Source organism: Gobius niger (assembly GCF_951799975.1).
Source record: "Gobius niger genome assembly, chromosome: 21".
Taxonomy (NCBI): domain Eukaryota; kingdom Metazoa; phylum Chordata; class Actinopteri; order Gobiiformes; family Gobiidae; genus Gobius; species Gobius niger.
The window spans coordinates 26170090-26195910 of record NC_136872.1 but is presented as its reverse complement, the minus strand read 5'-3'; the positions used below and the strand labels follow the sequence as shown (position 1 = coordinate 26195910).

The window sequence follows — 25821 nt, the reverse complement described above, 5'->3', positions numbered from 1 at the left end:
AGGTTAAACACTGACTCCCTGGTTACATCACAAACATCTCTGGGCCGTGTTTTTACTGTTTTCTCTTGAGCAAAGATTACGAGTTCATCAAAAAGCCACTGTTTTTCTTTTACATCCTGTAGAGATGTTGTTACATGTTGTAGTCCTGCATCATCCACTTCAGTATTCAAAATGGCCGCCATAGCAACAAAAGTCACATGACTGTAAAGCACAGGCCAGAGTAACGGCTCATTTGAAAGCTCAGACCTGCAAAACAGATTCTTTTTTATTGCGTTTTCATCCTTGTATTTGTCGCTATTTTTACGCTTTTTTCTCAAGAAGCTTTTAGATTTGGGTAAAGCCGAACTGGAGGAAGAGAGCCGGGTTCAGGCGGAGGTTAAATAAAGGTCTGAGCGTGTGACCAGTGTCTGAACTTTGACCCCAGTGATGAATCTGAAGTTTACACTGTGTTTACCGTGTTGTTCCACAGCGACGTCAGAAACACTGGAGTTCACTGGGAAAACACTTACAAACACAAAAAAATGACAAAAGTGGACAAAAAAAGGGAGAAAAATTTGACGTATAATGAATTTTTGTCGCATTTTTGTTGAATTTTTGTTGAATTTGTTTTGAATTTTTGTTGAATTTTTGTCACATTTTTGTCACATTTTTGTTGCATTTTTGTCACATTTTTGTCACATTTTTGTTGAATTTTTGTCACATTTTTGTCACATTTTTGTCACATTTTTGTTGCATTTTTGTCACATTTTTGTTGCATTTTTGTCACATTTTTGTCACATTTTTGTCACATTTTTGTTGCATTTTTGTCACATTTTTGTCACATTTTTGTTGAATTTTTGTCACATTTTTGTTGAATTTTTGTTGAATTTTTGTCGCATTTTTGTCGCATTTTTGTCACATTTTTGTTGAATTTTTGTCACATTTTTGTCACATTTTTGTTGATTTTTTTGTTGATTTTTTTGTTGAATTTTTGTCGCATTTTTGTCACAATTTTGTTGATTTTTTTGTTGATTTTTTTGTTGAATTTTTGTCGCATTTTTGTCACATTTTTGTTGCATTTTTGTTGCATTTTTGTTGAATTTTTGTCACATTTTTGTCACATTTTTGTTGCATTTTTGTTGATTTTTTTGTTGATTTTTTTGTTTAATTTTTGTTGAATCAGACTCTCTCTCTCTGTAGCTTCAGTCCAGACTTTCAAAAAAGTGAGAAAAATTTGACAAAAAAATTGACGAAAAAAATCGAAAAAGTGATGAAAAAAATCCGATAATGTGAGGATGAAGATCAATGTAGTTTTGTAGGCCTTAGCTTTCAAATGAGGCGTTACACTGGCCTACAGGATTTGGGTAAAGCTGAACTGGAGAGTTAAGAGGTGAATATAAAGACTTTTTGTTTGCTGAAACATTTGAAAGTGTTTGAGGTGTTTGTGACGTCATGTGACCGGAGACGTTTCCTCCTGGATCACCTCTGCGCTCGTCCTTCTTCTTTACTGAACTTTCCTCTAAACTGAACTGATTCAAAACGCCGACACGAGACACGACCGAGGCCGACGACACTTCATGGCTTTTGTTCCACAGTTTCCCGTCTCTCACCCTGTCCTCTGATTGGCTGTTGCAGGTGGCGAGGGGGCGGGGCAGCATGGCGGCGTCCTCGGTGAAGGTGGCGGTGAGGGTGCGTCCGTTCAACGCCCGGGAACTGGCACGAAACGCCAAGTGTGTCATCCAGATGCAAGGCAACTCCACCTGTGAGTAACAGTTAGCTCCGCGCTAACGCCTCCATTACAGACAATGGGCCAGGCTAACGCTAACGGCGATCTCCATACGCCAGGAGCAGCATTCTCCTCCCATTCTCACTCACACTCTGATAATACAACCATGTGACACGCCTATTTTAACCTTTAACCCCCCCTGAACCGAGCACCACGCTTCAGGTGAAGGCGGGGCTTAAGAGGTTTTGATTCTTTAAGTCTCTGTGGGTAAAGTGACTGTAAAATAAATCAGAACTTTAGGAAAATCAGGTGTTTGAGCAAATCAAATCCTGGAGGAGGGAGTGCTCAGCGTCGTCCTGTGTGTGGAAGGATCTAGGTCAGGGGGAGGCGACGTCAGGCCCGGGGGCCAAATCCGGCCCTCCAGCACAGAACCTCTGGCCCCCAAGAGGATTTTGAGCAATATTAATATGCAAATAAGAGATCACCTGTTAAAGTGCTCTCAAAATGTGAGAAATAGTGTCAATGTTTTTCAAATGTCAGAACATGGTCAGATATGATGATAAGCCCTTTTGGTGTTAATTTCAACACTCTTGTGGTGTGTGTGTATATATATATATATATATATATATGTATATAGGTCCAGCATGTGTACTCAAAAGCTGGAGTAGAAGAACTCCTTTTTTTGTTGTAGAACATAAGCCCCATTTTGGGAGTCAGAATAAACGCCCTGGGGGTAAAACTTCTAAGCATTTTTCTGCATATTCTACACCCTTTTTAGAGTCAAATTTAATAAAAGGGGTTTATTCCGTAAATGAGGTTTTCCATCCAAAAATGCACAAACATCTTTTCATTTTCACCTTTGCTCTGCCCGATCCCGTCAGAGGCTCCGGAAGGGCCTGGTCGGTGCTTGAGTGGGAGACCGTTTGGTAACACCAGGAGCCTGGGGAATGTAGCGAATGTAGTGAGTGAGTGGTTGGTGGTCAGAGGGGCCGATGGCGCAGACTGGTTGCCTCGCTTCCGTCAGTCTACCCCAGGGCAGCTGTGGCTACAATAGTATCTTACCACCACCGGGTATGGAGTGAATGAATAGTGCAATGTGAAGCGTCTTTGAGAGTCCAGAAAAGCGCTGTATAAAACCGATGCATTATTAATATTATAAAACTTTACATGAAAAATGTCACTTTTTAAAAGTTTACATCATATTCTGTGTGAAAAGATATTTACCTATAATGTGTTAAGCAACGTCATCAGATCAACATTAACATCAAAACCTTTTGGCGATATTTGTTCTTATAACAACGGGCTGATTAGGATCAACATATTCTCTGGTTTTCAGTGTTTACTTTCACTTTGCACAGTTTCATAATATCCATATCGTAAAGAATATTGAAAATGGCACCTGCAGATCTCGGCCTAACAATAAAAGGCATTTTAAAAGGGGAGAAATGACCGGCATAAAACTTTTATTCAGTATTTTCCATCTGTAACTGCACAGAAACACTCACTGTGTCTGTTAGAGTGAATGTTCTCAGGTTGTTTTGATCATAATGTCGGTCTGAAAGGGAAATCTACGGCGTGTTCAACAAAAACTGGTGGAAAATACAATGTTTTCCACGATATATGACAGATGACAGTGTTATTTGGTCCTAAAACAGTTCTTTACTTTAGTCGACAGTGTTGAGGTTCTCCCTTCACGACGCACACTTCCCTGATCTAGTTTATGATGCAACTCTCAGGACTACAATCCCAGCATGCTCTCTGCCTCTGCCTCTGTTATTATTAGCCTGTGGTTATTCTGGTCCCAAACACGGCTCTCTGAGGTCGCTCTTTACTACGACTCGAGTCCTGCTTCAGCTCCTGCTTCATCCAGGTCCAAGAGTCAGAGTAAAGCTTCACTCAGGATTCTTCTAAACCAGGGGCCCAAACTTTGTGCCTGTGGGTCAATAATAAGTGACTTTATTTTAGTTTTCTCTAGTCTATACATTTGCATTTGAGCCTATCTGTGTAAATAACACATTAAAACAAATGTTAATTATGGCAAAAGCCTAGTTTTAGTAGAACAAAATCAACTATTGTATGAGCCTTGTTTCACCCCTTAACTCCCACCTGAAGCACATTTTCTCCAGTTTGGCTTTACCCCAGTCCAAAAGCTTCTGGAAAAAAGGTGAGAAAATGGCAACAAAACTGAGACGAAAACAATGATGGAAATGTGAGAAAAAAGTGAGAAAACTTTGACGAAAAAGTGACAAAAAATGTATGAAAAAGTGGCAAAAATGTCACAAGAAATTGACGAAAAATGGATGAAAAAATGACAAAAAAATGACAAAAATTTGATTAAAAATTGATGAAAAAAATGAAAATAATTAACAAAAAATCGATTAAAAAAATGATAAAATATTGATGAAAAAATGACAAAAATGTGACAAAATTACAAAAAAAAAATCACAAAAATGAGAAAAAAATTGATAAAAAATGGACGAAAAAATGACAAAAATGTGACAAAAAATTACAAAAAAAATCACAAAAATGAGAAAAAAATGTCAAAAAATTGATAAAAAACTGATAAAAAATGGAGGAAAAACGGACAAAAAATTGATAAAAAATGGCTAAAATGTGACAAATATTGATGAAAAAATGACAAAAAATTTATTAAAAAAATGATAAAAATGGACGAAAAAATGACAAAAATGTGACAAAAAATTACAAAAAAAAATCACAAAAATGAGAAAAAAATTACAAAAAATTGATACAAAATTGATAAAAAATTGACAAAAAAAATGACAAAAAAGTGACAAAAAATGACAAAAATTCACAAAAAAATGACAAAAATGTGACAAAAATGTGACAAAAAAGTTACAAAACTGAGTTGAAAACCCAACAAAAAAATGATGGAAAAAAAATGTGATGACGTGAGGAAAAAGATCCTCTCGGTTCAGGCGGGAGTTAAGAGGTTAACGTCTGTATCTGCAGTGACTTTATCTCATTGATTTGCTGACTCAAAGAAAACACCACACTAGATCATTTTGAAAGTGTCGGTTCAGGAAACATTATTTTAAAAGTCCATTTTTAACATGTGTCAACGACATTTGCAATAAAAGTTTGGAAAATTTGAAAGTTGATGCTACAACGCTCTGATAAACAACAGTGTTTCCTTAACTGTGCGAAAGGAGTGAAACAGCGCCCCCAATCTGACGCTGGTGGCCAAAAGGTGTACTGCATCCATATTTACCGTTAAGAATGAGTGGGAGAGAGTTGGTATTAACCTCTTAACTCCCGCCTGAACATGTTTTCTCCTGTTCTCCAGGTTCTACAAATCTAAAAGCTTCTTCAAAACAGTGATAAAAAGAAAAAAAGAAAATGAGGATGTAAACACAGCAAGCAAGCGCTAAAAAGTGACCCAAAAAAAATCGGCAAAAATGACAAAAACTCGATAAAAAGGTGACAAAAGAGCAGCAAAAAAAGACAAAATCCAGCAGAAAAAAAGACAAAAATCCAGCAGAAAAAAAGACCAAAAAACAGCAAAAACAAATGACAAAAATGCAGCAAAAAAGTGACAAAAATCCAGCAGAAAAGTGACAAAAATCCAGCAGAAAAGTGACAAAAATCCAGCAAAAAAAGACAAAAATCCAACAGAAAAGTGACAAAAATCCAGCATAAAAAGACAAAAATCCAGCAGAAAAAAGACAAAAATCCAGCAGAAAAAAAGACAAAAATCCAGCAGAAAAAAAGACAAAAATCCAGCAGAAAAAAAGACCAAAAAACAGCAAAAACAAATGACAAAAATCCAGCAGAAAAGTGAAAAAAAATCCAGTAGGAAAAAAGACAAAAATCCAGCAAAAAAGTGACAAAAATCCAGCAGAAAAGTGACAAAAATTCAGCAGAAAAGTGACAAAAATCCAGCAGAAAAGTGACAAAAATCCAGCAAAAAATGACAAAAATCCAGCAGAAAAGTGAAAAAAAATCCAGTAGGAAAAAAGACAAAAATCCAGCAAAAAAGTGACAAAAATCCAGCAGAAAAGTGACAAAAATTCAGCAGAAAAGTGACAAAAATCCAGCAGAAAAGTGACAAAAATCCAGCAAAAAAGTGACAAAAATCCAGCAGAAAAGTGACAAAAATCCAGCAGAAAAGTGACAAAAATCCAGCAAAAAAAATTACAAAAATCCAGTAAAAAAGTGACAAAAATCCAGCAAAAAGTGACAAAAATCCAGCAAAAAAGTGACAAAAATCCAGCAGAAAAGTGACAAAAATCCAGCAGAAAAGTGACAAAAATCCAGTAAAAAAGTGACAAAAATCCAGCAAAAAAGCCAAAAATCCAGCAAAAAAAAGACATGGGAGAGTGCGACCGCTGTGCAGAGCCTCCTCCAGCACCTCCCAAAGACTCTCACTGGAACCTCCGACCGCTCGTGTGTTTCTGTGGTCCGTGGTTTCAAAGCTCACGCCTCACATTCCTGAACGCCGCCGGCTCTGTCATTACCGTCGGTAAGAACGGGCCGGTTGCCGCGGTGACGGGCACGTGATCACTGAGGCATGCTGGGATTGTAGTCCGACGGTTTCAGGAAAGTCAGTCCGGTGCGAACGTTATGACTGTGAGACATTCTGACGTTTTCACATACCTGGAACAGCTAAACAACATTCTCCCAGCATGCCTCAGTGATGCCTCAGTGATGCCTCAGTGGTGCCTCAGTGATGCCTCAGTGGTCATGTGACTCTCCCATTTCAACACGGGGTATTTTAGGAGCTCTGTGTGTGTGTGTGTGTGTGTGTGTGTGTGTGTGTGTGTGTGTGTGTGTGTGTGTGTGTGTGTGTGTGTGTGTGTGTGTGTGTGTGTGTGTGTGTGTGTGTTGTGTGTGTGTGTGTGTGTGTGTGTGTGGCGTTAATGAGGCAATAGTTCAGCCTGGTTTTGAAGTTTTATCTGGATTATTTGACACTTGCTGGCCTCATTTTGACTCTGCAGGTTGTTTTTATTTGTCTTTCTTTAACCTCTTAACTCCCGCCTGAACATGTTTGCTACTGTTCTCCAGGTTCTCCACAGCGATAAAAAAGAAAAAAAGAAAAAGAGGATGTAAACACAACAAAAAAGCGCTAAAAAGTGACCCAAAAAAGCAACAAAAACTCTACAAAAAGGTGACAAAAGAGCAGCAAAAAACTGACAAAAATCTAGCAAAAAATGACTAAAATCCAGCAAAAAAATGACAAAAATCCAGCAAAAAAAATGACTAAAATCCAGCAAAAAAATGACAAAAATCCAGCAAAAACGACAAAAAAAAAATTAGCAAAAAAAATGCCAAAAATTCAACAAAAAATACATTTTTTGTCTTTTTTGTTGAAAAAAATCCAGCAAAAAAATGACAAAAACTCTCGCCAGGAGTTCTTTCTGGGATCATGGAGTGAATGTACAATGTGAAAGGCACTTTATAAAATCTTCATCTTCAAAGGCAAAAGAACGTATATCAGGTGAAAAGGGAAACAGTTTGGATGTAGAGACACTTCTGTCCATCACTGACATAAAAACATGGACTGAAAAATCATTTCATGTTTTCATATGAGACTGAATTTCAACCAACCTTTTTGCGACATAAAGGTTTTTGTGACGTATTAGTCCCAGAGATGAAAGTGTTTCTTGAATTTCTGGAATCAGATCTGTAAAAAAAAAACTCAAAAGAACAATTAAAAAAGGATCCGTTCAGATCAGTTTTGTAGGTCTTAGCTTTCAAATGAGCCGTTTCAGCAGAGGCAGAGTGTCAGGGGCTGAAGATGTTTGTGTGAAGACAGTTCCATCATGAACTCTCAGACTCTGGTTTATTTGAATCACGCGTTTCCAAACAAAGGCTTCATTCTCGTCTTTTAAACGAGTTTCTCTCCTGGACAATGAGGGACCTTCGTCTCATGACCCGGACGATCGAGTTCACGGACAGATCACATTCCACTGGTGTTTGGTCTGAATGTTGATGAAGCGTGTCGATGAAGTCAGATTTTTGTCAAATTTTTGTAATTTTTTATTTAAAAAAAATCATATTTTTGTCATTTTTTCGTCATTTTTTTGTCAATTTTTTGTGATTTTTTTGAACCGTTTTTGTCAAATTTATGTAATTTTTTTCGTCAATTTTTATCACATTTTTATCACATTTTTTTTCATATTTTTGTTATTTTTTTGTCCCTTTTTTTCATATTTTTGTAATTTTTTTTGTCACATTTTCGTAATTTTTTCATCAAATTTTTTATCACATTTTTGTCACATTTTGGTCATTTTTTTTGTCTATTTTCTATCACATTTTTTTCATATTTTTGTAATTTTTTTGGCACATTTTGTCATTTTTTTCGACATTTTTGTGACATTTTTGATACTTTTTCAAACAAAGGCTTCATTCTCGTCTTTTAAATGAGTTTTCTCTCCCGGACAATGAATGACCTTCATCTCATGACCCGGACGATCGAGATCGAGAGTGTGTTGATGAAGTCATTTTTTTGTCAAATTCTTGTAATTTTTTTGTCAAATTTTTATCACATTTTTTTCAAATTCTTGTAATTTTTTTGTCAAATTTTTATCACATTTTTTCATATTTTTGTAATTTTTTTGTCAATGTTTTATTACTTTTTTGTCTTTTTTTTTGTAAATTTTTTTTTTTTTAAATAGTCAAATTTTTATCACATTTTTTTCATAACGTATATATAACATATAACATATATTCATAACGTGTTGTTTGTTCACAGGCATCTCCAACCCCAAACAAACCAAAGATGGAGCCAAGACGTTCACCTTCGATTATTCCTACTGGTCCCACACCTCGGTGAGTCTTCATAAACGCTGACCTCGGACACGCCCCCGGACACGCCCCCCCGGACACGCCCCCGGAGACGCCGCGGTCACATGGTCGCGGTTAAACTGACGGTTGTTTATCGTTTTCAGGAGGACGACCCGAGCTTCGCGTCCCAGAGGAAAGTTTACAGAGACATCGGGGAAGAGATGCTGCAGCACGCCTTCGAAGGTAAACCCCCGGGGGCGTGGCTTAGTGTCGTTACAGGAGCGAGGGGGCGTGGCCTAGTGCCGTTACAGGAGAGAGGGGGCGTGGCTTAGTGTCGTTACCGGAGCGACGGGATGATCCTCATGTCCACGTGTTTCCCAGGTTATAACGTGTGCATCTTCGCGTACGGCCAGACGGGGGCAGGAAAGAGCTACACCATGATGGGCCGACAGGAAGTGGAGCAGGAGGGCATCATCCCACAGGTGACTCAGGCTTTACTCCAATCTGAGAACTGTTGATGAAGTTCTCGAGCGTCGCAGTGACTGACTCTTGTGTTCGCAGCTTTGTGAAGAGCTGTTCCAGAAAACGGGGGAAAACCAGGACCCGGATCTGCAGTTTTCTGTGGAGGTACGAGTCCAGCTCAGGGACCGGCCCCGAGTTTAACCTCTGAACTCCCGCCTGAACCCAGAGGAGCTTCTTCCTCACGATTTTTTTTCCATCAGTTTTTTTGTTGGGTAGTCAACTCATTTTTGTAACTTTTTAATCAATTTTTTGTCATTTTTTTTGTCATTTTTTTGCCTTTTTTTGTCAATTTTTTGTCAAATTTTTGTCAATTTTTTGTCAATTTTTTGTCATTTTTTAGTTTTTTTTTGTCTTTTTTTGTCAAATTTTCGTCAAATTTTCGTCAATTTTTTGTCAATTTTTTGTCATTTTTTCATAATTTTTTTGTCATTTTTTCCTCATTTTTTCGTCTTTTTTTTCCATATTTTTTTCATTTTTTGTCCATTTTTTGTCAAATTTGTATACAATTTTTTTTCATATTTTTATCAATTTTTTTAACATATTTTTGTCATTTTTCGTCAATTTCTTGTGACATTTTTGTGACATTTTTGCCACTTTTTCATACATTTTTCTTCACTTTTTTTGTCACATTTCCATCATTGTTTTCGTCTCAGTTTTGTTGCTATTTTCACAGCTTTTTCCCAGAAGCTTTTGGATTGGGGTAAAGCCAAACTGGAGAAAATGTGCTCGGTTCAGGTGGGAGTGAAGGGGTGAATGACCTCCCTCTGACCTCCCTCTGACCTCCCTCAGACCTCCCTCAGACCTCCCTCTGACCTCCCTCAGACCTCCCTCTGACCTCCCTCTGACCTCCCTCTGACCTCACTCTGACCTCCCTCTGACCTCCCTCAGACCTCCCTCAGACCTCCCTCTGACCTCCCTCTGACCTCCCTCTGACCTCCCTCTGACCTCCCTCTGACCTCCCTCTGACCTCCCTCTGACCTCACTCTGACCTCCCTCTGACCTCCCTCTGACCTCCCTCTGACCTCCCTCTGACCTCCCTCTGACCTCCCTCTGACCTCCCTCTGACCTCCCTCTGACCTCCCTCTGACCTCCCTCTGACCCCCGTGTCTCCCCACAGGTGTCCTACATGGAGATCTACTGCGAGCGCGTGAGGGACCTCCTGAACCCCATGTCCCAGGGCACTCTGCGGGTCCGGGAGCACCCCATCCTCGGGCCGTACGTCCAGGACCTGTCCAAGCTGGCGGTGACCGACTTCAGCGACATCCACGACCTGATGGACGCCGGCAACAAGGCCAGGTCTGAGCCCGGACACCTGTACCCAACGCGGAGGAGGGGGAGGGGCTACTGGGAGAGCTAGAAACGAGTGAACAGCGTGATTATTATGAGAGAAGCCAGACATTCGGGTAGAAAATGTCCTGAAGAAAGAATGAGATGTTACTAAATGTCCAGTCGTTTCACTGAAATCTGAAAAAGGTTTGCAGCTTGTGTGGCCTTCCAGGCGTTTGGACACAAGGTGACACAAGGGGGCGCAATTCCAACCTTCTCAGTGTAAACGTGAGCTGACTTTCTTCAGAGTGAGACTTTAGGTCAGACACCATGAGTGACAGTAACATGAGGCTAAACACAGTGAGCTCTTTGTTTGCAGTAAAAACGCTGAGGCCTCATTGCTCTTCAGTCACAGACTGAGAAGTGAAGAAGGAAGTCATGGAGCTTGTATTTATTCTCATTCCAAAAAAACCCAAACAAACCCGGGTCATGTGTATCTGCTGTAAAGTCATGTTTGTCCCAGTTCCTCTGAGTCGTGGTGCAGCAGGACTGATGTGGACAGATGTTACAGAAGAAGCTCATGAGGTTCATTTCTTCAACAGTTACTATAGTAACTATTTTCTCCAAAGTAAAAGTAGATTTACCACAGTCCTGTCCACATCTGTCACGGTCCACATCTGTCACGGTCCACATCTGTCATGGTCCACATCTGTCACGGTCCACCACGACCCACCATGACCCACCATGACTCAGAGGAACTGGGACAAACATGACTTTACAGCAGATACAAATGACCTGGGTTTGTTTGGGTTTTCTTTTTTAGAATGAGAGTAAATTAAAAAATAAATACATTTTTGATTAGATACAGGATTTTCTTTATGTAATTGTAATAATAATTTTCCATACATTACTTTTTTTCTACATATTTGAGTTTCAGAATATGATATGACTCTTACCTGCAGCAGAGTCTGAAGTTCTGTCTAAAGCAGAAGCTCCATGACTTCCTTCTTCCCTTCTCAGTCTGTGACTGAAGAGCAATACGAGCGATCGCTGTTATTGTTTACTTCCGCAATTTTCGCCGGATGTTTGGTCGGCAGCTGATGCATCCAGGCCTCTATCTCGGTTTTATAAAATGATAGATCTTTTACAGCGCAAAAGAGAAGCAATGCCCTGTTTATGGACATTGTTTTTGCTGATTATAGGATTTTAATAAAATGTTTATCAAATATGAAAATGTAAAATGCCGACCGACCACGGCCAACGGATGTGACGACATCGCGATCGCTCGTATGAGGCCTCAGCCTTTTTACTGCAAACAAAGAGCTCACTGTGTTTAGCCTCATGTTACTGTCACTCATGTCTGACCTAAAGTCTCACTCTGAAGAAAGTCAGTTCACATTTACACTGAGAAGGTTGGAAGGCGCCCCCTGGTGTCACCTGCATCCAAATGCCCGGAACGTAACAGTGAGTCAAAATGACCCGCGAAGGCGACACAAGAAGCCAGACCTCAGGGTAGAAAATGTCCTGAAAAAAGAATGAGATGTTACTAAATATCCAGTAGTTTCACTGAAATCTGAAAAAGGTTTGCAGCTTTAAGAAGTTTGAAAGTGTAGTTTCCTTTGGCGCCAGCAGAGGGCGTGAGCCTCAGACTGACCCGGCCTGTGTTTCAGGACGGTCGCCGCCACCAACATGAACGAGACGTCGTCCCGCTCCCACGCCGTCTTCACCATCGTCTTCACGCAGAAGCGCAGGGACCAGCTCAGCGGCCTGGACACGGAGAAGGTACGACGTTCTCCTGACGCCTGGAGAACATCTCCATCTTCATTAATGTCGCTGTTTCCAGGTGAGCAAGATCAGTCTGGTGGACCTGGCTGGGAGCGAGCGAGCCGATTCTTCAGGCGCCAAAGGAACTCGCCTCAAGGTCAGATCTGATGTTTGAAATGTGAGTGAGTTTAAAAACATGTTTGAACGTTTGTGGATGTTCAGGAAGGAGCCAACATCAACAAGTCCCTGACGACGCTCGGGAAGGTCATCTCCGCTCTGGCCGAGATGGTACTGGCTCACTTTGGCCTCTAGGGGGCGCTGCAGGTGGAACTGTTCTCTTTAGCACTATTTCTACTAAAGGTCTGAGCTATAACGCAGTTTGTGAAAGTCTGGACAAGTTTAGAAGAGATTGAATAGTTTGGAAGAGATTGGAAGAGATTGGAAGAGATTGAAAGAGATTGGAAGAGATTGAAAGAGGTTGTAAGAGATTGGAAGAGATTGAAAGAGATTGGAAGAGATTGAAAGAGATTGAAAGAGTTTGGAAGAGATTGAAAGAGATTGAAAGAGATTGGAAGAGATTAAAAGAGATTGGAAGAGATTGGAAGAGATTGAAAGAGATTGAAGGAGTTTAGAAGAGTTTGGAAGAGATTGGAAGAGATTGGAAGAGATTAAAAGAGATTGGAAGAGATTGGAAGAGATTGGAAGAGATTAAAAGAGATTGGAAAAGATTGGAAGAGATTGGAAAAGATTGAAAGAGGTTGGAAGAGATTGAAAGAGATTGAAAGAGGTTGGAAGAGATTGAAAGAGATTGGAAGAGATTGAAAGAGATTGGAAGAGATTGAAAGAGATTGAAAGAGATTGAAAGAGATTGGAAGAGATTGAAAGAGATTGGAAGAGATTGGAAGAGATTGGAAGAGATTGAAAGAGATTGGAAGAGATTGAAAGAGATTGGAAGAGATTGAAAGAGATTGAAAGAGATTGGAAGAGGTTGGAAGAGTTTGGAAGAGATTGGAAGAGATTGGAAGAGATTGGAAGAGATTGGAAGAGATTGAAAGAGATTGGAAGAGATTGTAAGAGTTTAGAAGAGATTGGAAGAGATTGTAAGAGATTGAAAGAGATTGGAAGAGATTGGAAGAGATTGGAAGAGATTGGAAGAGATTGGAAGAGATTGGAAGAGATTGGAAGAGATTGGAAGAGATTGGAAGAGATTGAAAGAGATTGTAAGAGTTTAGAAGAGATTGGAAGAGATTGTAAGAGATTGAAAGAGATTGGAAGAGATTGGAAGAGATTGGAAGAGATTGGAAGAGATTGGAAGAGATTGGAAGAGATTGGAAGAGATTGAAAGAGTTTGGAAGAGTTTGGAAGAGATTGAAAGAGATTGAAAGAGATTGGAAGAGATTGGAAGAGATTGAAGGAGATTGGAAGAGATTGGAAGAGATTGAAAGAGATTGAAAGAGTTTGGAAGAGTTTGGAAGAGATTGAAAGAGATTGAAAGAGATTGAAAGAGTTTGAAAGAGATTGAAAGAGATTGAAAAAGATTGGAAGAGATTGTAAGAGATTGAAAGAGATTGAAAGGGTTTGGAAGAGATTGGAAGAGTTTGAAAGAGTTTGGAAGAGATTGAAGGAGATTGGAAGAGTTTGAAGGAGATTGGAAGAGATTGAAAGAGATTGAAAGAGATTGGAAGAGTTTGGAAGAGATTGAAAGAGATTGGAAGAGTTTGGAAGAGATTGAAAGAGATTGAAAGAGATTGAAAGAGATTGAAGGAGATTGAAAGAGATTGAAAGAGATTGGAAGAGATTGAAAGAGATTGAAAGAGATTGAAAGAGATTGGAAGAGATTGAAAGAGATTGGAAGAGATTGGAAGAGATTGAAAGAGATTGAAAGAGATTGAAAGAGATTGAAAGAGATTGAAAGAGATTGAAAGAGATTGGAAGAGATTGGACGAGATTGGAAGAGATTGAAAGAGATTGAAAGAGTTTGGAAGAGATTGGAAGAGATTGAAAGAGATTGAAAGAGATTGAAAGAGATTGAAAGAGATTGAAAGAGATTGAAAGAGATTGAAAGAGATTTAAAGAGATTGAAAGAGATTGGAAGAGATTGGACGAGATTGGAAGAGATTGGAAGAGATTGGAAGAGATTGAAAGAGATTGAAAGAGTTTGGAAGAGATTGGAAGAGATTGAAAGAGATTGAAAGAGATTGAAAGAGATTGAAAGAGATTGAAAGAGATTGAAAGAGATTGGAAGAGATTGGACGAGATTGGAAGAGATTGGAAGAGTTTGGAAGAGATTGGAAGAGGTTGAAAGAGATTGAAAGAGGTTGGAAGAGATTGGAAGAGATTGGAAGAGATTGGAAGAGATTGGAAGAGTTTGAAAGAGATTGAAAGAGTTTGGAAGAGTTTGGAAGAGATTGGAAGTGATTGAAAGAGTTTGGAAGAGATTGGAAGAGATTGAGAGAGTTTGAAAGAGATTGGAAGAGATTGGAAGAGATTGGAGGAGATTGAAAGAGTTTGAAAGAGATTGAAAGAGATTGAAAGAGTTTGAAAGAGATTGAAAGAGTTTGAAAGAGATTGAAAGAGATTGAAAGAGATTGAAAGAGATTGAAAGAGTTTGAAAGAGATTGGAAGAGATTGAAAGAGTTTGGAAGAGTTTGGAAGAGTTTGAAAGAGATTGGAAGAGATTGGAAGAGATTGGAAGAGATTGAAAGAGATTAGAAGAGATTGGAAGAGATTGAAAGAGATTGGAAGAGATTGGAAGAGATTGAAAGAGATTGGAAGAGATTGAAAGAGATTGAAAGAGATTGGAAGAGATTGAAAGAGATTGAAAGAGATTGGAAGAGATTGAAAGAGTTTGGAAGAGTTTGAAAGAGATTGGAAGAGATTGGAAGAGATTGAAAGAGATTGAAAGAGATTGAAAGAGATTGGAAGAGATTGGAAGAGTTTGAAAGAGTTTGGAAGAGTTTGAAAGAGATTGGAAGAGATTGAAAGAGATTGGAAGAGATTGGAAGAGATTGGAAGAGATTGAAAGAGTTTGGAAGAGTTTGAAAGAGATTGGAAGAGATTGAAAGAGATTGGAAGAGATTGGAAGAGATTGGAAGAGTTTGAAAGAGATTGAAAGAGATTGGAAGAGTTTGGAAGAGTTGAACAATCTATCTAAAAATGGAATTTAAGTTTTGAAATACAAATATAATGCCTTAAATTTACATGAAAACACATATTTCCGTCTCTACAGCAGAAGTTTCACATCTTCTCCACATTATTATATTTTCACCTGCAGCGTCCGGCCTTTATTTTCTTTGTTTAAAAACGTTCCGTGTCTAAACTCGAGTCTGTTTTGCAGCAAAGCACCAAGAAGCGAAAGAGCGACTTCATCCCGTACAGAGACTCGGTGCTGACGTGGCTCCTGAAGGAGAACCTGGGTCAGTGCTCGCTCCTCCCCCAGCGCCTCCCCCAGCGCCTCCCCCAGCTCCTCCCCCAGCACCTCCTCTAGCGCCTCCCCCAGCGCCTCCCCCAGCGCCTCCCCCAGCTCCTCCCCCAGCTCCTCCTCCAGCTCCTCCCCCAGCTCCTCCTGCAGCGCCTCCCGCAGCTCCTCCCCCAGCTCCTCCTCTAGCTCCTCCCCCAGCTCCTCCCCCAGTGCCTCCCCCAGCGCCTCCCCCAGCGCCTCCTGCAGCGCCTCCCCCAGCTCCTCCCCCAGCGCCTCCCCCAGCGCCTCCTGCAGCGCCTCCCCCAGCGCCTCCCCCAGCGCCTCCCCCAGCTCCTCCCCCAGCGCCTCCCCCAGCGCCTCCCCCAGCTCCTCCCCCAGCTCCTCCCCCAGCTCCTCCTCCAGCGCCTCCTCCAGCTCCTCCTCCAGCTCCTCCCCCAGCTCCTCCCCAGCTCCTCCTCCAGCGCCTCCTCCAGCGCCTCCTGCAGCTCCTCCCCCAGCTCCTCCCCCAGCTCCTCCTCCAGCTCCTCCTCCAGCTCCTCCCCCAGCGCCTCCCCCAGCGCCTCCCCCAGCTCCTCCCCCAGCTCCTCCCCCAGCGCCTCCCCCAGCGCCTCCCCCAGCTCCTCCCCCAGCTCCTCCCCCAGCTCCTCCTCCAGCGCCTCCTCCAGCTCCTCCCCCAGCTCCTCCCCCAGCTCCTCCCCCAGCGCCTCCCCCAGCGCCTCCCCCAGCTCCTCCCCCAGCGCCTCCTCCAGCTCCTCCCCCAGCTCCTCCTCCAGCTCCTCCCCCAGCGCCTCCTCCAGCTCCTCCCCCAGCTCCTCCTCCAGCTCCTCCCCAGCTCCTCCCCCAGCTCCTCCTCCAGCTCCTCCTCCAGCTCCTCCCCCAGCGCCTCCTCCAGCTCCTCCCCCAGCTCCTCCTCCAGCTCCTCCTCCAGCGCCTCCTCCAGCTCCTCCCCCAGCTCCTCCTCCAGCTCCTCCCCCAGCTCCTCCTCCAGCGCCTCCCCCAGCGCCTCCCCCAGCTCCTCCCCCAGCTCCTCCCCCAGCTCCTCCTCCAGCGCCTCCTCCAGCGCCTCCCCCAGCGCCTCCCCCAGCTCCTCCCCCAGCGCCTCCCCCAGCTCCTCCTCCAGCGCCTCCCCCAGCGCCTCCCCAGCTCCTCCCCCAGCGCCTCCCCAGCTCCTCCCCCAGCTCCTCCTGCAGCGCCCCCTTGTGTTTAAAGCTGGTTATTCAGAGTGATTTCTGTTCCTCAGGAGGAAACTCTCGGACGGCCATGATCGCGGCTCTGAGTCCGGCCGACATCAACTACGAGGAGACGCTCAGCACGCTCAGGTCTGGACCCAGCGTTTACGTTTCCCTCAGGGAGAGGCGCTCTGTGGTAACCGTGGTAACCGTGGTAACCGTGGTAACTGTGGTAACCGTGTGCTCCTCAGATACGCCGACCGAGCGAAGCAGATCCGCTGTAACGCCATCATCAACGAAGACCCCAACGCCAAACTGATCCGAGAACTGAAGCACGAGGTGGAACGACTGAGGAGCCTCCTCTGCTCCCAGGGACTACAGGAGCTACTGCAGGAGCAAGGTACAAGTACTACTACTGTAGTACTGACCTCAGGGACTACAGGAACTACTGCAGGAGCAAGGTACAAGTACTACTACTGTAGTACTGACCTCAGGGACTACAGGAACTACTGCAGGAGCAAGGTACAAGTACTACTACTGTAGTACTGACCTCAGGGACTACAGGAACTACTGCAGGAGCAAGGTACAAGTACTACTACTGTAGTACTGACCTCAGGGACTACAGGAACTACTGCAGGAGCAAGGTACAAGTACTACTACTGCATTACTACTGCAGTACTGACCTCAGGGACTACAGGAGCTACTGCAGGAGCAAGGTACAAGTACTACAGTACTACTACTACTGCAGTACTACTGCAGTACTGACCTCAGGGACTACAGGAGCTACTGCAGGAGCAAGGTACAAGTACTACTACTGCATTACTACTGTAGTACTGACCTCAGGGACTACAGGAACTACTGCAGGAGCAAGGTACAAGTACTACAGTACTACTACTACTGCAGTACTGACCTCAGGGACTACAGGAACTACTGCAGGAGCAAGGTACAAGTACTACTACTGCAGTACTACTGCAGTACTGACCTCAGGGACTACAGGAGCTACTGCAGGAGCAAGGTACAAGTACTACTACTGCATTACTACTGTAGTACTGACCTCAGGGACTACAGGAACTACTGCAGGAGCAAGGTACAAGTACTACAGTACTACTACTACTGCAGTACTGACCTCAGGGACTACAGGAACTACTGCAGGAGCAAGGTACAAGTACTACTACTGTAGTACTGACCTCAGGGACTACAGGAACTACTGCAGGAGCAAGGTACAAGTACTACTACTGTAGTACTGACCTCAGGGACTACAGGAACTACTGCAGGAGCAAGGTACAAGTACTACTACTGCATTACTACTGCAGTACTGACCTCAGGGACTACAGGAGCTACTGCAGGAGCAAGGTACAAGTACTACAGTACTACTACTACTGCAGTACTACTGCAGTACTGACCTCAGGGACTACAGGAGCTACTGCAGGAGCAAGGTACAAGTACTACTACTGCATTACTACTGTAGTACTGACCTCAGGGACTACAGGAACTACTGCAGGAGCAAGGTACAAGTACTACAGTACTACTACTACTGCAGTACTGACCTCAGGGACTACAGGAACTACTGCAGGAGCAAGGTACAAGTACTACTACTGCAGTACTACTGCAGTACTGACCTCAGGGACTACAGGAGCTACTGCAGGAGCAAGGTACAAGTACTACTACTGCATTACTACTGTAGTACTGACCTCAGGGACTACAGGAACTACTGCAGGAGCAAGGTACAAGTACTACAGTACTACTACTACTGCAGTACTGACCTCAGGGACTACAGGAACTACTGCAGGAGCAAGGTACAAGTACTACTACTGCAGTACTACTGCAGTACTGACCTCAGGGACTACAGGAGCTACTGCAGGAGCAAGGTACAAGTACTACTACTGCAGTACTACTGCAGTACTGACCTCAGGGACTACAGGAGCTACTGCAGGAGCAAGGTACAAGTACTACTACTGCAGTACTACTGTAGTACTGACCTCAGGGACTACAGGAGCTACTGCAGGAGCAAGGTACAAGTACTACAGTACTACTACTACTGCAGTACTGACCTCAGGGACTACAGGAACTACTGCAGGAGCAAGGTACAAGTACTACTACTGCAGTACTACTGTAGTACTGACCTCAGGGACTACAGGAACTACTGCAGGAGCAAGGTACAAGTACTACTACTGCAGTACTACTGCAGTACTGACCTCAGGGACTACAGGAGCTACTGCAGGAGCAAGGTACAAGTACTACTACTGCAGTACTACTGCAGTACTGACCTCAGGGACTACAGGAGCTACTGCAGGAGCAAGGTACAAGTACTACTACTGCAGTACTACTGCAGTACTGACCTCAGGGACTACAGGAGCTACTGCAGGAGCAAGGTACAAGTACTACTACTGCAGTACTACTGCAGTACTGACCTCAGGGACTACAGGAACTACTGCAGGAGCAAGGTACAAGTACTACAGTACTACTACTACTGCAGTACTGACCTCAGGGACTACAGGAACTACTGCAGGAGCAAGGTACAAGTACTACAGTACTACTACTACTGCAGTACTGACCTCAGGGACTACAGGAACTACTGCAGGAGCAAGGTACAAGTACTACAGTACTACTACTACTGCAGTACTGACCTCAGGGACTACAGGAACTACTGCAGGAGCAAGGTACAAGTACTACTACTGCAGTACTACTGCAATACTGACCTCAGGGACTACAGGAACTACTGCAGGAGCAAGGTACAAGTACTACTACTGCAGTACTACTGTAGTACTGACCTCAGGGACTACAGGAACTACTGCAGGAGCAAGGTACAAGTACTACTACTGCATTACTACTGCAGTACTGACCTCAGGGACTACAGGAGCTACTGCAGGAGCAAGGTACAAGTACTACAGTACTACTACTACTGCAGTACTGACCTCAGGGACTACAGGAGCTACTGCAGGAGCAAGGTACAAGTACTACAGTACTACTACTACTGCAGTACTGACCTCAGGGACTACAGGAACTACTGCAGGAGCAAGGTACAAGTACTACTACTGCAGTACTACTGCAGTACTGACCTCAGGGACTACAGGAGCTACTGCAGGAGCAAGGTACAAGTACTACTACTGCAGTACTACTGTAGTACTGACCTCAGGGACTACAGGAGCTACTGCAGGAGCAAGGTACAAGTACTACAGTACTACTACTACTGCAGTACTGACCTCAGGGACTACAGGAACTACTGCAGGAGCAAGGTACAAGTACTACAGTACTACTACTACTGCAGTACTGACCTCAGGGACTACAGGAACTACTGCAGGAGCAAGGTACAAGTACTACTACTGCAGTACTACTGCAGTACTGACCTCAGGGACCACAGGAACAGTGGAGATGAACTCACTGCTCTCCGTTTACAAACATCATGACTTTTATCTTCTTCCTTCAGTCATAAACAGCCAGACCGCGGCTAACGCGAACGCTAACCCTGAGGAGCTTTCGGCCAATGGGACGGCAGGAGACCAGAGCTCCGCCTCCACAGGTGAGTGCGCCCCCTGCAGGTCGGCCGGAGCAGAGACGAGTCAGTTCTAACGTGAGTCTGTGACAGAGGGCGACTCGTCCAGCGGAGACCTGTCCCTGAACTCCGACAGCCTATTGGACGACGACGGCGAGGGGGAGGGGTCTGAGCCGGGGGAGCCAATCAGCAAAGAGGAGGCGGCCGAGAGACTGATGGTAAAAACATACGATCACTTTACTGTTTTATTTCCGTTCCTAACGTTTGTGTTTGCAGGAGACGGAGAAGATCATCGCGGAGCTGAACGAGACGTGGGAGGAGAAGCTGAGGAAGACGGAGTCCATGCGGCTGGAGAGGTCGGTCACAGGTTCAACTCCCACAGAGTCACAAACACGTCACTGCTGAGGCGAAGTCAGGAGTCACATCAGCAAATGAGACAGAAATCTGACGACGATTATGAAGCACAAAACATCAGGAATATTCAACAATGAGCTGCTATCACTTTGTGGCTGAAGAAGGTTAATTCTCTGAACAGAGTAAAATGGGCAGAAAAAAAACTAATTTTCCCCCCATTTTTGAAAACATTTTTCTCCACATTTTTTCATTTTTTTTTTCTCCCAATTTTCCTCATAATTTTTCAGTTTTCCCCACATTTTTTTTTAAATTTTCCCATAGTTTTCCCAAATTTTCTCCACAATTTTTCATTTTTTCCCCATAATTTTTCCAAAATTTTCAAAAAATTTTCACAATTTTCCCTAATTTTTTTTTCATTTTCCCGCCATATTTTTTCAATTTTTTTCCCCATATTTTTGTCACATTATTCCCAAATTTTCCCAATTTTTTTATATTTCCCCTCCATTTTCCCCCCAATTTTTCCAAGTTTTCCCCACATTATTCCATAATTTTCCCTATTTTTTTTTTTCATTTTCCCGCCATATTTTTTCCCATTTCCCCCCCCCATATTTTTCCCATTTTTTGTCACATTATTCCCCAATTGTCCCTATTTTTTTTTTATTTTCCCCCCATTTTCCCCCCAATTTTTCCCACATTATTCCCCAATTTTCCCTATGTTTTTTTCATTTTCCCGCCATATTTATCCCATATATATCCCCATATTTTTCCCAATTTTTGTCACATTATTCCCCAAATCTTCCCTAGTTTTTTTTTTTTCAGTTTCCCCCCATATTTTCCCCCCATTTTTTCCCCCACATTTTTCCACAATTTCCCCCTGAACGTCGCCCTAATTTATTCCCACTTTTCTTTCTTCACATTTTCCCCCCATTTCTTGACATTGGAGACAAACTCAACATTCTACATTTGCAAATCTTCCAAACAGCCATTTCGATAAATCGCCCACGTTTGTCGGAATGAAAGTCACTGGATGGATTGTTCATGATCATTACCGGTTTCTTCCGTGTTGTAATGAGAGTGCTCTGCCACAGGGAGGCGCTGTTGGCCGAGATGGGCGTGTCCATCAAAGAGGACGGAGGGACTCTGGGCGTGTTCTCCCCCAAAGGCGTGAGTGGAAACCCGTCAGAGGGAAACCCAGAGGAGACTCTTCAGACTTTAGATGTTCTTTTGCTCTTCAGACGCCTCACCTGGTGAACCTGAACGAGGACCCGCTGATGTCCGAGTGCCTCATCTACTACATCAAAGAGGGCGTCACGCGGTACGAACACCCCCCCCCCCTCATCGTCCCTGTGGAAACATCTGCCTGATCTATGACCTCATGTGCTGCTGTTTCAGGGTCGGGCAGCAGGACGTGGACATCAAACTGTCCGGACACTTCATCAAAGAGATCCACTGTGTGTTTGTGAGTGAGACCAACGACAGCGGAGAAGGTACGTGCTCACAGCGCCCCCTGGTGCTCACGGCGCCCCCTGGTGCTCACGGCGCCCCCTCCCTGGTGCTCACGCCGCCCCCTGGTGCTCACGGCGCCCCCTGGTGCTCACGGCGCCCCCTCCCTGGTGCTCACGCCGCCCCCTGGTGCTCACGGCGCCCCCTGGTGCTCACGGCGCCCCCTCCCTGGTGCTCACAGCGCCCCCTGGTGCTCACAGCGCCCCCTGGTGCTCACGGCGCCCCCTGGTGCTCACGGCGCCCCCTGGTGCTCACGCTGCCCCCTCCCTGGTGCTCACGCCCCCTCCCTGGTGCTCACGGCGCCCCCTGGTGCTCACGCCGCCCCCTGGTGCTCACGCCGCCCCCTCCCTGGTGCTCACGCCCCCTCCCTGGTGCTCACGCTGCCCCCTCCCTGGTGCTCACGGCGCCCCCTGGTGCTCACGGCGCCCCCTCCCTGGTGCTCACGGCGCCCCCTGGTGCTCACGGCGCCCCCTCCCTGGTGCTCACAGCGCCCCCTGGTGCTCACGCCGCCCCCTCCCTGGTGCTCACGCCGCCCCCTGGTGCTCACGCCGCCCCCTCCCTGGTGCTCACGCCCCCTCCCTGGTGCTCACGCTGCCCCCTCCCTGGTGCTCACGGCGCCCCCTGGTGCTCACGGCGCCCCCTCCCTGGTGCTCACGGCGCCCCCTGGTGCTCACGGCGCCCCCTCCCTGGTGCTCACAGCGCCCCCTGGTGCTCACGCCGCCCCCTCCCTGGTGCTCACGGCGCCCCCTGGTGCTCACGGCGCCCCCTCCCTGGTGCTCACGGCGCCCCCTCCCTGGTGCTCACGGCGCCCCCTCCCTGGTGCTCACGGCGCCCCCTCCCTGGTGCTCACGGCGCCCCCTGGTGCTCACGGCGCCCCCTCCCTGGTGCTCACGGCGCCCCCTGGTGCTCACGGCGCCCCCTGGTGCTCACGGCGCCCCCTCCCTGGTGCTCACGCCGCCCCCTGGTGCTCACGGCGCCCCCTCCCTGGTGCTCACGCCGCCCCCTGGTGCTCACGCCGCCCCCTCCCTGGTGCTCACGCCGCCCCCTCCCTGGTGCTCACGCCGCCCCCTGGTGCTCACAGCGCCCCCTGGTGCTCACGGCGCCCCCTGGTGCTCACGCCGCCCCCTCCCTGGTGCTCACGCCGCCCCCTCCCTGGTGCTCACGCCGCCCCCTGGTGCTCACGGCGCCCCCTGGTGCTCACGGCGCCCCCTGGTGCTCACGCCGCCCCCTGGTGCTCACGGCGCCCCCTGGTGCTCACGCCGCCCCCTGGTGCTCACGGCGCCCCCTGGTGCTCACGCCGCCCCCTGGTGCTCACGCCGCCCCCTCCCTGGTGCTCACAGCGCCCCCTGGTGCTCACGCCGCCCCCTGGTGCTCACGCCGCCCCCTGGTGCTCACGCCGCCCCCTCCCTGGTGCTCACGCCGCCCCCTGGTGCTCACGCCGCCCCCCCCCTGGTGCTCACGGCGCCCCCTGGTGCTCACGCCGCCCCCCCCCTGGTGCTCACGGCGCCCCCTGGTGCTCACGCCGCCCCCTGGTGCTCACGCCGCCCCCTGGTGCTCACGGCGCCCCCTGGTGCTCACGCCGCCCCCTGGTGCTCACGCCGCCCCCTCCCTGGTGCTCACGGCGCCCCCTGGTGCTCACGCCGCCCCCCCCCTGGTGCTCACGGCGCCCCCTGGTGCTCACGGCGCCCCCTGGTGCTCACGCCGCCCCCTGGTGCTCACGGCGCCCCCTGGTGCTCACGCCGCCCCCCTGGTGCTCACGCCGCCCCCTCCCTGGTGCTCACGGCGCCCCCTGGTGCTCACGCCGCCCCCTCCCTGGTGCTCACGGCGCCCCCTGGTGCTCACGGCGCCCCCTGGTGCTCACTGTCTGTGCTCTGTGTTTGTAAAGCTGCCTCTGGACCGGCGCAGGTAAAAGCTTCTCCTCCAGTTCAGAACTTCAGTAACGGCTGAAAGGTTTTTGTTTTGTGATCGTGAAGATGTGGAGCCAGGGCTGGGCACCGCTACATTTATATACCACACCGATACCTGAACGATACTTGGTTTTCCACACCGATACCTGAACGATACTTGGTTTTCGATACCGATACCTGAACGATACTCTTTCTGATACCCTATAAAAATATCTGTCTTTGAGAACCAGGAAACAGAAGAGTAAAGAGTGGAAGATCTGCAAATGTACAACATCGGGTTCATCTGCAATGACAAGTGGGGAAATTAGTGGGAATATTAGTCATATTAAAATATCAATAAATTGAGAAAATGAAAAAGAAATTGGGTTAAATAGGGATAATAGTAGCGATTTAAAAATGAGCAAAAATTGGGAAAACGAGAGAAAGATGGAACAAGATTTTTTTTTAAATGGATAAAAAAAATTGGAATCTTTTTGCGAAAAAGAAAAAAAAAGAAAAAAAAAAAGGGGAAACAATTGTAAATACATTTATTTGAGGTGCAACAAACAACTCACTTCCTTTAACCCCTTAACTCCCACCTGAACCGAGCACATTTTCTCCAGTTTGGCTTTACCCCAATCCAAAAGCTTCTGGGAAAAAGCTGTGAAAAAAGCAACAAAACTGAGATGAAAACAATGATGGAAATGTGACAAAAAAGTGACGAAAAATTGATGAAAAAGTGGCACAAAAATGCCACAAGAAATTGCCGAAAAAATGACAAAAATGTGACAAAAATTTGACGAAAAAAATATATAAAAAATTGACAAAATTTGACAAAAAATGACCCAAAAAAAGACAAAAAAATGACAAAAAATTGATAAAAATTTGACAAAATGTGAGAAAAAATGACAAAAAAAATTACTTTAATGTGACAAAAATGAATACCCCCCAAAAAGATCTGATGACGTGAGGAAAAATCTCCTCTCTGCTCAGGCGGGAGTTAAAAGGTTAATCCTGTCTCTGGATCAACAGCATCAAAACCTGGATCTAAAGATTTAGTTTTCACTTCCTGCTTTCAGAGCAGTATTTTTTTCCAGATTGATATTGATTAACGGTGCCCAGCTCTGGTCAGGGGTTCCCAAACGAACACGTCCCACATGCAGGTGACACAGAGGCCCATTGTGTTGGGAACCCCGGGCTCCGCGGTGGCCTGGACTGTGCTGGACTGTGCTGGACTGTGCTGGACTGTGCTGGACGGTGCTGGACTGTGCTGGACTGTGCTGGACTGGACTGTGCTGGACTGTGCTGTTTGTGCTGTTTGTGCTGTTTGTGCTGTTTGTGGTGATAACTGTGTTCTCTCTCAGTGGTGGTGACTCTGGAGCCGCTCGTCGGGGCCGAGACTTACGTCAACGGGAAACTGATCACGGAGGGAGTGGAGCTGAAACAGGGTAAGGACTGGACACCTGCAAGAGCTGTGTTCCTCTTTAACCTCTTTAACCTCTTTAACCTCTTAACGCCCGCCTGGACCGAGAGCATTTTCTCCAGTTCAGCTTTACCCAAATCCTGTTGGCCAGAGTAACACCTCATTTGAAAGACCTACAAAACTAAATTGATCTTTTTCCTCACGTCATCATTTTTTTTTTTGTCAAATTCTTATCACTTTTTCATCCATTTTTTCTAAATTTTTCATCAAATTGTTCTCACTTTTTTGTCACTTTTTCGTCAATTTTTTCTCTTTTTTTTGTCAATTTTTCGTCAAATTATTAGCATTTTTTTGTCAAATTCTTGTCACTTTTTCGTTCTTTTTTTCACAATATTTTGTCATTTTTTTGTCACTTTTTGTCATTTTTTTGTCCATTTTGTGTCATTTTTTTGTCATTTTTTTGTCATTTTTTTGTCATTTTTTTGCCATTTTTTTGTCAAATTATTAGCATTTTTTTGTCAAATTCTTGTCGCTTTTTCGTTCTTTTTTTCACAATTTTTTGTCAATTTTT

General features: G+C 45.2%; 1 protein-coding gene across 1 annotated transcript in view; it reads left to right on the top strand.

Annotated features, from left to right (window-relative positions):
* The first annotated feature begins 1628 nt into the window (after positions 1-1628).
* Positions 1629-25821, top strand: part of LOC306980385 (kinesin-like protein KIF1C) — a 35997-nt gene continuing 11804 nt past the window's right edge. Inside the window, exons 1-19 of the mRNA XM_079579739.1 lie at positions 1629-1741; positions 8418-8494; positions 8614-8692; positions 8831-8931; positions 9011-9076; positions 10089-10267; positions 11908-12019; positions 12081-12158; positions 12224-12289; positions 15339-15417; positions 16663-16741; positions 16843-16991; positions 20019-20111; positions 20178-20302; positions 20361-20440; positions 21527-21602; positions 21674-21753; positions 21831-21925; positions 25192-25275. Coding sequence (XP_079435865.1) covers positions 1636-1741; positions 8418-8494; positions 8614-8692; positions 8831-8931; positions 9011-9076; positions 10089-10267; positions 11908-12019; positions 12081-12158; positions 12224-12289; positions 15339-15417; positions 16663-16741; positions 16843-16991; positions 20019-20111; positions 20178-20302; positions 20361-20440; positions 21527-21602; positions 21674-21753; positions 21831-21925; positions 25192-25275 — 1804 coding nt within the window. The 5' untranslated portion in view covers positions 1629-1635. The remainder of the gene's footprint in view (positions 1742-8417; positions 8495-8613; positions 8693-8830; positions 8932-9010; positions 9077-10088; positions 10268-11907; positions 12020-12080; positions 12159-12223; positions 12290-15338; positions 15418-16662; positions 16742-16842; positions 16992-20018; positions 20112-20177; positions 20303-20360; positions 20441-21526; positions 21603-21673; positions 21754-21830; positions 21926-25191; positions 25276-25821) is intronic.